We start from the raw sequence: 12,575 nt of genomic DNA, 5'->3' as shown, positions 1-12,575 counted from the left end.
TTTAACACATTAAATGGCTCTGAAAACTGGTTGCTTTTTTTCCGATTTCCCCCCAAAAGGCCTCGAACGCAGCATTAGACCTCTGATCAAAGTCAGAATTAACCAACACACAAGACTTTTCTTTTAATCCGCAATGAGACATGTAAGACAATCAAACACATTCTCATCTCTCACACACACACACACACACACACACACACACACACACACACTTCAAACAACCTGCTAAAGAAAGCTATGACCATCCAGAATGTCCTCACTTTACACAAACGTCCTCACTGTCGCACTCACAGACACACACATCTGACCTTCCATACTTGTGAGGACATTCATTAACGTAATACATTCACTAAAACCAACTCTGAGTCCTTAAACAGCTCTTTGAAGACCAGACAAAATGTTGTCACACTTCAAAAACGTCCTCGCTTTCTGAAGTTGTTCAGAAAGTGGAAATATTTTTAGCAAATGAAGACATGTCCTTACTGTCTCGGGATGTCCTCACTTTCCAAAATAAGTTCATGCTTACTAAAACTGTCTTCCCTCTTAAAAATACTACCACTTTCCAAAAACGTCCTCATTTTCTAAATATGTCCTCAGTTTCCAAAAATGTCCAAACTTTCTAAAACTGTCCACACGTTTTAAAAATGTCCTCTACTTCCAAAAGTGTCCTGGTCCTGAAGAAATACCAGACCACATCTCACCTTCATTGATTGACATCCATCAGCTTCAATCTGACAGAAATGTGAAACACATCTGGGCCATAAACCAGGCATATATGACACACACACACACACACACACACACACACACACACACACACACACACACACACACACACACAGCAACACACACAGTAATCCTTCTGTTACTCGGCTCCATTTCCCTCGTTCCTCCATCGCAGGATTTAAAACCACTAAAACACTTTTTTTAATCCCCACGGCTTAAAAAACATCTAAATCCTTTTTACCCATTTCCCCAACTGTTCGCCGTCCCTACTGATGACATCATCACCGGGTGACACGCCAACCCCATCAGCATACAGTAAAACCATGTTACAAGTCTGAGTGTCTTTGTTTTGGTCTTATTCACTGAGATCAGTGTGTTTGAAGCAGATAAAGAAGCTCAGGACTGTTGAAGTGAAAGAGCTGTAAAATATTAAGTCATTTAACTGACAAATCTTAATCTTTCAGTAAATTATTAAAGTTTTAAGAATAAGTCACATTTTTAGGATTAGAAGTGATGTTACGTCATAAAATTCTGCTCTCGTATCAGTGGAACTTTATGTTTTAATTAAAAATGAATCATCAGAATACAGATGAACATCTTGCTCTGACAATAATTCAGCTTTAGAAGCTGCAGTTTTGTTTAAATTTATACTAAATGCTGTCATTGAATTTTTGTCATCTACATTCATTTACGCCATTGGGGATCCCAAAAACATAAGTGCGAGTGATGCTTGACTGTAACTTGGTTAATCTGAGAATTTCAGCTCAGTGTACTCACACATCGCTTATGTTTGAACTATTTTGCATCCATTTAGAGTGAGAAAGGCCTACTCCTGTGATATGAATATACTCTTATTGTCCATGTGTACTGTATTAATTTTGGGATCCAAAATAATAATGCAGTCCACGATCTTAGAATGGAGTCCAAGAGTCCAGGTGAATCCACTCTTACTTGGCTCATTCTCTGTCCAGATTTCATCCTACCAATTTGAACTCAATTATTTTGGGATGCAAAATAAGTATAATGACCCAGATAGACTGTACTCATTTTATTTATTTTGGGATCCTACTAAGGAATAGTTGCCTTCCAGAAAACGATAAAAAACAACAAAAAAAAGTTCAGTCCACTAATTTGTGAAAATGTGTTATATTATATTCAATATTATTTAGGGAGGCAAAATCAAACAGTTACTAATTCACTATAAGCAGGAGGCTCTGATGGGACACACAAAAATCACAGCATGTTTTTATATTTTTGAGACAGTCTGTTAAGGATGTTAAAAGTAATGTCCCATTTGAGACATTTAATGTGACTGGGATGCAAAATAGTAATAGCAAACCATAAACTACAGGGGAAGGATGATGGTGCCCCTGATGATGCCACATTTGGTTAGGTTAATCATCAACAGAGGATTCATTTAAGATTTTGGAATGCAAAATGGTTCAATGTACCATCAACCAAAGTTGATGGACCACATGACCCATATCCCCTGTGCAATCTTCTGATGTGCCTGAGTAAGTTCACGTCCTCTTGGAATGCAAACTTGCACGGCGGCCTCTTACCTGGAAGCGGAGGATGATGGTCCAGATGAGGCCCAGGGTGAGGCGGTGGTTTCCGTCCACGATGTCGTGGGAGCCCATGTTCTCCAGGTGGACCCTCTGCTCCTTGAGGAACTGCAGAGCCTTGTCCACGTTCTCCAGACAGTGGATCCGCATCCGGCCCTTGGTGGGTTTGGGCTGAAACACAAACAGAGCTCAGGTTATTTACAACCGTCGAAAACCAGGAAGCGTGAACAGCTTCACGCTGAGGAGGAAGAAGACGACAGCTGCAGACACAGCTGACCGGTTTCAAAACTGACACTTTTTGTTTGGATAGTTTTTATTCCCACTGAAAGTTTGAGTATGATAGAGAACAACTTTTATTTTTATAAATCATAATCTCAAAGGATTTCCTCAATGCAAACATCCCAAAAAAGGAAGCTGTTGTTAAAACTTGGACCAATAAAAATCCGCAAACATCAATAACTTGAAGGCAAATTAAACAAAACTACGGTCCGGAATCAAATGTTACTGCACGCCGAAATAAACGATCTTTAGTTGCACTGTTACAAACTGGTGCTGAACATTACAGCTCAGACAGAAAGATCACAGTGGATTTAAAGCTGTGGTAACCTACTTTACCGTAGAGTCCTGAATCTGACAGATGTCTGACAGCTCTGTTGTTACACAACAGAAAAATAAACAACAAACAAACAACAACAGTAACTCAGCAGAAAGTGAATGCTACATTTTTTTCTAGAAAACGCTCAAAGGAAGGTGCAGACCAGCGTTGTTTTACATTTTGTAATCAGTTTAATAACATGTGAATGACTCAGTTATGATAAAAACCCACCAGGACAGAAGTAGTAAAAAACACACAGTAATAATCTGATAATCTATTAATAATAATTACTGATTTTCATTTTCTTTCATGAATCAATAAAGTTTTTACAAACAGCATCTGGACAAACAGTTTAATGTCCTGTCATTAACGGTCTCTGCACAACAGAATTTCCTCTGTAATAATGTTCAGTGGTGAAACAGATCAGAAAATGAATCAGTGACTAATTGAGGCTTCAACAGCAAATTAGTTTTAAATCAATCAGTGATGCAGCTGTGAAAGAAAATACAACTCTTCCTCCTCATTAGAACATTTTAACTCTATTCACTCCCTCCAGCTCCATGAACATCCTCTCATGTTTAACTGATGCAAGAGACGTTTATATGAAATAACCTCTGTTAATAACAAAATGCCGTCACAGCCAACAGTGTCACATACTCCAGGTCTGAAACAGGAAACAGCCTCTGACAACACGTCGACGGAGTCAAGACAGCTGGAGCTGTTTGGTGGATCAGAGGAGTCGTACCATGTGTTTCATCTGACAAGTGTTATAAATCATCTTGACGTATTAGGTTAGGGACGGACATTATCTCAGGTGAGGCTCCACTGTAATTTACTGCCACAGACCCTGCTATCATTTTATTGTACTGTGTAATGTTCATTTGGAGCTCCAATATCTGACATCTCGTTGAGAGTCCACAGTTGTAAACGAGTCGTCGTATGTCGACCTTGAAACACAACCAAAAAAAACCAAGAAACAGAAATAATACATAACTGCAATAAAATAAATGACTGAGCCATCCACACCACATGTTCTCCATCCACACTACAACCAGGACCTGGTCCAAAAATAACACCGCTGTCTTTGCTTGTCCTCACACAGACACATAAACAGCAGCCGGGGGAAAGTTACTCTGGTGATTCAGGATCTGGACTCAGACCAAAGATATTTTGGACTGCAGTGTGCTGGTGGCAGAATAAACCCACACAGAGCTGCAGTGTTGGTGGGTTCATACAATCATCTCACCTCCATCAACAGTGTGGTGCTGATGTGAGGGAATTTCCAGCATCTGAAGAGTTTTTGCTGTTTTCAGACTGAACGGTCACACTGGGTCACGGAGGTGGGGGCTTCCCAGTTTTCCTTTAGTTTGGAGCAACCTCAACACCCCCAGTTTAACTCTGGCAGCGCAGTGAACTTAAAGCTACATGAATCCAAATCATTTAAGACATCTGGTGATGTTTTGTATATTTTTTATTATTAACTAATCCCATGAAAAACCTTAAATGTCTCCTACAGCCTGATGACTCTGACTCCACTGAGCTCCATTGTTTCCAGACACCATCAGTAAAACACACAGTTGCTCTGGGTGACATGTTCCTCAACATATGAATCGGCTATGAAGAGGTGTAACAAGCTGTGACACATCGGCAATATTACGGGAATATTACGGCCACAATGACGGGAAAAAAAGAAATTTGAAGAATAAACTGATCATAATATATATATATAAAAAGGTCATAATATTCTAAGAATAAAGTTATCACATTACAAGAATAAAGTCAAAATTTTACAAGAAAAAAAGTCATATTATGAGAATAAATTCATGATTTTACAAGAAAAAGATCATAATATTTCAAGAATAAAGTTGTCATTTTAGGTTCCGTGTTTTTTTTAAAGGGGAAATATTAAAATGTCTGGTAGCTAGCCAGCTAGCTAGCTTGCACTTTACGTAACGTTAGGCTAACGTTATCGACGTAAAACAGTTTAACAGGTTTAGCAGGTCTGCGTTAACTTAACACTGTTAACTTTCCACATCCGACGCAGCCTGTTTACCTTTACAGAGGAGATAAATTCCCGCCCTCACCTGAGGAAGCAGCCAGACAGCGGCAACACCTGTTTCCGTTGCTGTGTTGACATGATTGACGTTTGTCACCTATTCCCGCTTGAAATTTAGGTGGACTGAACCGAGCGCTATGATTGGTCGAAGTCTTCTTCTTCTTCTCTCACTCAGCGGAATACACGCTGCTGCCCCCTACTGCTATACGTGAGTACTGCATGTGCACAATTGAATACTTGAATTGATACTTGGAGCTGAGATCCACGGACTGACTGACACGTTGTCAGTTTGAGTCTTTTTAAGGGATTTGTTGACAATAAGAAGCACACAGAACTACACCAGGGTTATTCTGTGTTAATGTGCTGCTGAGGTGAAGACAGACAAACATATCTAATGTGTTATAACTGAAAGAAAAGAAGGAGAAAAAAACCCCCAGCTGTATTAAGTGGAATGATCCTTTAAACGATCGGCCTCGTCGGTGTGGAAACAGCCGCTCGCTCTCAGATTCTTCTGCATCGTCTGGAGGCGTTTTGGCTCCATGTAAATCTTCAGAGTTACTCAATGACTTCTTTCACAACTCTAACACCCCCCCCCCACTCTCTCCCCCACTGTTATTCCCTCCATCCTGCAGCTCCTTCACTATCAGTCTGGCTCACTGCTTTTTACTTTAGTCTCTTTTCTCTCTCTCTGTTTTTCCTCTGTTCATTCTTTCCTCACTTCCTGTACGAGGGTTAAACTTTATGTTGCATGTTATTTTATTTTGATAAATGTAAAACAATCAGAAGAAAGAGTGAATTCTGTTTCCTGTCTGACTGTGTGGTTGTGTTTTCTCTCTGTGTGTGTTTGACAGGTTGTGAAAAGGCCGGATGACAGAGGAGCTCAGAGCCGCACAGACGGCCAAGAAGAAGAAGAAGAAGAAGAAAGAGAAGAAGAAGAAGAGGGTTTGGCTCATTGCACTGGAAGTCACAAGGCGGGGGCTGGAGGTGGGGGGCGGGGTTACAATGGGACACTGAGTGAGTTTAAATGTCTCTCAGTTCAACAGTGAGTGTGTGTGTGTGTGTGTGTGTGTGTGTGTGTGTGTGTGTGTGTGTGTGTGTGTGTGTGTGTGTGAGGAGGTTACAGTAAGAAGACGCAAAGGGCAGCAAGTCCAACACTAATGTATTCCTGTTGCCATGGAGACGGGAGGCTGGCAGTAACTGTAAAATAATAAATTGTAAGTAAATTGTTAAATTCCTTTGAATGATTGTAATTATAATAATAATAATAAGATTTTTTGGCAATGCATTGAAAATCTCAAGCCAGTAAAGCCTGTTGAATTGAATTGAGAGAGAGAGAGAGAGAGAGAGAGAGACCATAGAGTTGAAGATGACAAGAGTTCAGGACGGGACTCTGACTCTTTTCCCCCTGAAGAAGCTGTTCTAAATTATTTTTATGGACTCGTGTCATGATCTCATTCAGTTTCCTGGTGAATTAAATCGATTCTTTTCTCTTTGCACAATAAAAAAAAAAAAAGGATTTAAACGACACATTTATGACAGTTCTGCTCTGAAGACGGCAGAACGAGGTTCAACCGTGTGCCGTGACATGATCACACTTCCTCTTTTCAAAATAAAAGCGCAGACAGTGACTCACCAGTCTCTCTCCTGACAGGACCTCCAGCAGCTTGATGAGCATGCGTCCGTCCCTCAGGTCCATGTAGAGGTCTGTGATGCGGCAGGACACTCTGGACAGGTGGGAGTTCACCCACTTGGTAAAGGTCTTCTTCTGCACCGCCTCGCGCTCATCTGGACGAGAGACACCGGGTCAGAGAGAGAGAGAGAGAGAGAGAGAGAGAGATGAGTGGTCGGTCGTACAGGAATCCAACATGACACAAGCTCCATCCTTTTTTTCTTATTTAAGCAGCTAAAAGTCTCATTGAGTCACTGATGAAACAATAAATAAAACAACAAACAAACAAAAACAAGTGAGAACAAACAACATCCAGCTCACATGTGGTAAAAGTTTAAAAAAAAGAGATTCAATTAAAGTAAAAACTAAATCCAGAAACAGACACGACTCTCAAATAAAGTTAGAACAATGATCCAGAGTCAGTTTCAGCTCCGTCTGTTCATTGTTTCAGGTGAAAGATGAAATTATATTTTTTACTTCCAGCATGAAAAGTGATTTAAAGCCTGGAAAAAGTCAGAAAGGAGACCTTGAGTGAGGATTAGTTCGTCAGACTCTTGTTTCTGATCCGCAGGTGTGTCTGGATCTCTACCTGTTTCCTCTGACTGTACGTGCACGTGTGTGTGTGTGTGTGTGTGTGTGTGTGTGTGTGTGTGTGTGTGTGTGTGTGTGTGTGTGTGTGCATGTGTGTGTGTGTGTGTGTTCTCAGCATCCGACAGGCTCATTGTTCCTGGAAAGTTGGTGTGTGTGTGTCTTTGTGTGTGTGTGTGTGTGTAAGGGAGAGGTTTCCTGTGTCTGACAAAGCAGACTTAATCTAAATCACTGCTGTAAATACTCTCACACACACACACACACACACACACACACAGCAGATGAACTGTAGTCTGACAGAAGACACCTGCTGTCTGAAACACAACTTAGTTTATTTCCCACAGGCCTGATCGTTATTGTTACTGTACACACACACACACACACACACACACACACACACACACACACACACACACACACACACACTCACACACTCTACAGATACTGAAATCTGCATTTCCTCGGTTGAATCCCGGGTCAGTTGCCATGTCAACCAGTCACAGGAGGAAGTTGCAAAACCTGACAGCAAAAGGGAGGAGAGGGCATGACCCCCCCAACACCCTTGCGTGCGCGCACACGCACACACACACACGCACACACACACACACACACACACACACACACACACAGCTGATAAACGTGCGTCTTTACACTCCAGTGATTTCTGTCACGTTTCTTTTTTCCACAGCAGATTCAGATTCTGTTCAGTGAATGTTTTGAGGCAGTCAGCAGTGAGGGCAGAGGTCAAAGGTCACAGGTCACAGCAGGTTGATAACACAAGCACTGACCCTTGAAAAACCCACTTCAACCTTCAAGATCTTCAGCTGCTGGAGACTCAGATTTAGACTCGATCTCTCGTTAAGAAATGACAGACTGAGCTCTTTAACTCCCAACACAGACAGAGACCTCAGCTAGCTTGTTAGCACTAGTTAGCACTAGTTTACAAAAACAAACCGATACTACAGTCGCCAAAATGACTGTATACTAGAATAATGAAACACTAGCACCTCCTGTATTTACTATAATGAGCTTTATTTAAGGGTTCAGACTTTCAGTTCATTAATCATTAAACTAAAAACTAATATCATAAAGTTCTTCAGGAACAAAAAGCGTCAAACAGACGTCGGGTCAACAAAATGAGGGCATATAAAAGAGGTTCTTGTTGACTTGGATGATCTAATGATGAAAGATGAATTATTCCAGAGTTCTGGGGCAAAGACAGCAGATTCACAGTCTCCATTCATTTTAAATGAGGCCCCGGGATCAGCTGAGAGGCTCCGACGAGCCGACCTCCACACAACAGGTCAGATGTTCTCAGGGGCCTCCCCATGTGGAGCCTGATGGGTCATAACTAACATTTTATATTTGTTTCTAAATTCCAGCGGCGGCCGGCGAACAGTCATGTGCTCCGCCGAGCTGCAGCTCCAGCAGAGAGAAGTATGTTTCTAATGTGAAGCTCAAAGATCAGAGTCAAAGACGACTCCGGGGTTTTTCACTCGTTTGCTCGGGTTTAGCTCCGGGGCAGAGTTTCTCTCTGAGCTTCAGAGCCAACGCCCGAGACCTCGGCTCTGTCCTGCCTGAGCTGTAGAGAGTCCTCTGACATCCAGAACTTAATATCTAAAATAAACTACAATCACCTCCTCGCGGTCGTATCCCTCCGCCACTCAGACTAGTTTCAGGTTACATCCCTGTTTATACAAAATATTAATCCTTTGTGAGAAATTCTGTCATAATTGCTGTGTTTTGTGAGGTCACACTAACTCTGACCTTTGACCTTTGACCACTAAAATCTAATCAGTTCATCCTCGAGTCAGAGTGAACGTTTGTGCCAAATTTGAAGAAGTTCCATGAAGGAAGTGTTACGGAGATATCGTGTCCACGACAATGGGGACGGAAGGACAACTTGACAACAATATGGCCGCCGCTCTGGCTGTCGCCAAAAATAAAAAACAAAACAAAAAACAAACAAACAATTGAACAAGTTAAAAACAGTTACACCAGGATTCTTTGGTTTTGATGGGTTCTTTTTTTTAGCAATAAAGAAATAAAACATGAAAAACTAAGAATTCAAGCTGCAGAGAAATATGACGCAATAAACTGTGTTTGACCCCTGGAAGTAAACAGGCCACACACACACACACACACACACACACACACACACACAGATAAGAACTCCTGACTGTTTCATACATGCAAACAAACATTGATACACAGTCATGACCTTCAGAGTGTGTGTGTGTGTGTGTGTGTGTGTGTGTGTGTGTGTGTGTGTGTGTGTGTGTGTGTGTGTGTGTGTGTGGAGCAGGACAATGGCGTCAGTGTTGACCGGCCTTCAGCAGCTTTATCACAAACACTGTGGAGACGTTCTGATATCAGACATGTGGACGAAACGTGAGTCAGCAACACGGTCGACTGGACGGAGCCAGCAGCACGACATCATTACAGTCAGCTGATTTAAAGTGGTTCAGGGGGAGTTTTATTTTGAAAAGCTGAGAGCGTAGTCTCCAGGCTTTGACTTTAAATCTCTGACTTGACATCCGTCCTACATGTTAATAAAGACACTCAAAGATCTTTCAACCTGTAGTGATGGAAAATTAATCATATCACAATATTGGTTTTCTTTATGGATATTAAATTTTAAAAGTAGAAATTTGAATCTGTGTTAAAGCTCCTCCAGTGTAAAGGTCTCTGTCCATGTGTAGTGTGATTATAGATCAGCTCTAGCTTCTATATTAATACTGTGAAAGTATCAAAGCCTCAGTCCACAGAGAAATGCACACAGCCTGTATTCAGAAACTGAGCCTTAAAACCAGCCGTCAGGACTTCTGGAACTTTGTGATGTCACAACAAAGCAGTCACCAAGCCCCGCCCACCTGGACCCACCATCCAAACCTTGCAGGATTTGGTTTCTCTGAGTGTTTTTACCTGAAATCTGCTATTTCTTAAGTATACTTAGGTATTTAAGCTTTTCAAATTAAGGTTTCCTTAAAACGTACTGTTCCCCTTAACATGTTCACTTTAGTATTTAAGGTTTTCTCCTGATCTCAGTCTTAAACTTCAGGAATCACTTAAAGTCAGTTAAACTGTTTGCACAGAAGACCTTAGTGACCAAACTAAAGAAAAAAACTTGAGATGTTAACGGGTATCACAAAGGGTCTCCATGGAAACAGCAGAATTTTACTGCTGTAAAATCTCTTTCACTGCTGCAAATTTCTTAACTTTTTTCCTCAACTAAAGAAACCTTTTAAGAGATTCTGTGCAACACCCTTGAGTAACTCCCTCAGCTAAGGAGAAATTAAATCAAATTATTTAATAGGAAACGTAAGGTGTTTTGAGCGACCGGCCCCAGCTTTTAAAAAATGTTGTTTTTGGCACAGAAATCTTGAAAGATGAGAATTTCATATTTACTTTGCGACAAAAACGATTTAGTTTTTAATAGAATTGTAGAGTTGTAACCAAAACAATCAGCAGATGATGCAGCTTTGTTTCCCGTTTCCATCACGTACACCTCACTGAATCCAGCGGCCTGCAGCTGAACAACGGTGAGGAAACAGAATGAAGAATATGAAGTGAACTCTGGTTTATCTCCGTCTGTGTTTGGACTCTGACTGACCTCCATCTGTTCTTCATCACATTTATCATACACACACACACATATCTCACAGATGAAGCTGCAGACTCCGCTTTACTTTCCTAAATTTAACCAGCTCTTCACCACGAACGAGGCCGGTCACGTGACTTCTTCTCCTAAAGGTCGTTAGGGTCATTTTCAGAGTCACTCACAAACATCCTGCTTGTTGCTTTTTTTTTTTTGACCCGTTTAGTTTGTCGCTTCCTGAACGTCTCACGTTTTTCTGTGGATGTTATTTATCTCCTGAAAAACCTGATTAGTTTGCGTGAAGCATTTGAAAATGAGTTTGTGAATTAGTCACATTATCTTCTGTTTATTTTAAGGTGTTGAGACTGAAATGAGTAAAACATGAATCCTCCGGTTCGTGTGTGTTGCTGAATGTTACTGACAACAGCTTCAACTGATGCACATATACAATCTTAATAATATGTTGAAAGATAGATTGGTTTCTGTGTGTGTGTGTGTGTGTGTGTGTGTGTGTTATCTGCAGGGCTGGTGTGTGAGGCTGCGTGTTGTGTTGTGATAAGCAGTGTGTGTTATCTGCATCTTCATGCTTCCTCCTGCATTTTCTGCACGAAGGGGAGTGTGTCACCTCACGGTATTTGGCCTCTTTGTGTGTGTGTGTGTGTGTGTGTGTGTGTGTGTGTGTGTGTGTGTGTGTGTGTGTGTGTGTGTTGGGGGGCTTCCCCTTCCTGTGCTGAAAAAGAAGCAGATGCTTGTCTCAGCAGGAAAAAGTGTTCACACACACACACACACACACACACACACACACACACACACACACACACACACACACACACACACACACACACACACACAAAAACTGCTCGGCCACACCCATGGAGCAAATGTTCATAGTGTGTGTGTGTGTGTGTTGAAGCTGAACCTTGCGTGTGTTGGAGCTGAACCGTGTGTGTGTGTGTGTGTGTGTGTGTGTGTGTGTGTGTGTGTGTGTGTGTGTGTGTGTGTGTGTGTGTGTGTGTGTGTGTGTGTGTGTGCTATCATTTCTATTACCAATACTGAAAGATGCAGCTGCAGCTCGAGGAGTCTGAGATCGTTCTTCTCTGATTTTTAACAACACGAAACATCAGAAGAGTTTCTCCTTAGCTGTCAGCTCCATGTTGTAACTCAGAGCAGAGAAACCTGCACCAGGACTAAACTCCTGTAACTGTCTTCATACGCAGTCTGAGGTCTGAACTCATCTGTGAGGTGAAAGCATCAGGACCTGGACTCGCCTGTTTCTCAGAGCAGTAAAATACTTTTATCATCTTTATTAACTTCCTGTCTCTGCTGATGTTCTGCAGAGCTGCAGAGGCGTCCAGACCTGGTACCAGGAGGTTTTCACTGATCAATATCAACCTATTAAAAAGATATTTTTGGTCAAAATGAAATATCTTTTTGATGCAAAGGGAAACACATGCGGTCCGACACAACCAATTATCTCTGCCGTGATAAATTAATCAATTACAGCTCCAGAGATGATGTGCAGATTAATGTGTTTCAGCGTGAAGGCATAAAAAACAAGTTACGTTCAAGCAAACCGAGGGTTCATTTATGTTATAAATCATTAATTCGTCAGGCGACATTCTGCTGTTTGAATTTCACAGCTGATTCAGACTGTGACCGTCAGAGAACAACCACACGTCTCCAAGCAACACTTTTAAAAAACATCTGATGATGAAATACCAGCTGATATCTATAGATTAATCTATAAAATAAGAACATCACATCCAACTATGGTGAAC

The 12,575-nt window shown here is 41.4% G+C and overlaps 1 protein-coding gene across 1 annotated transcript in view; it reads right to left on the bottom strand.

Annotated features, from left to right (window-relative positions):
• Positions 1–12,575, bottom strand: part of LOC111223889 (spectrin beta chain, non-erythrocytic 1-like) — a 60,558-nt gene that overhangs the window by 34,475 nt on the left and 13,508 nt on the right. Inside the window, 2 exon segments of the mRNA XM_022748187.1 lie at positions 2,289–2,462; positions 6,576–6,727. Of these exon segments, the coding sequence (XP_022603908.1) occupies positions 2,289–2,462; positions 6,576–6,638 (237 nt within the window). The 5' untranslated portion in view covers positions 6,639–6,727.

Source organism: Seriola dumerili, unplaced genomic scaffold (assembly GCF_002260705.1).
Source record: "Seriola dumerili isolate Sdu_G_001 unplaced genomic scaffold, Sdu_1.0 BDQW01000120.1, whole genome shotgun sequence".
In the NCBI taxonomy this organism is placed as follows: Eukaryota; Metazoa; Chordata; class Actinopteri; order Carangiformes; family Carangidae; genus Seriola; species Seriola dumerili.
This window is presented reverse-complemented; position numbering and strand designations above follow the sequence as displayed.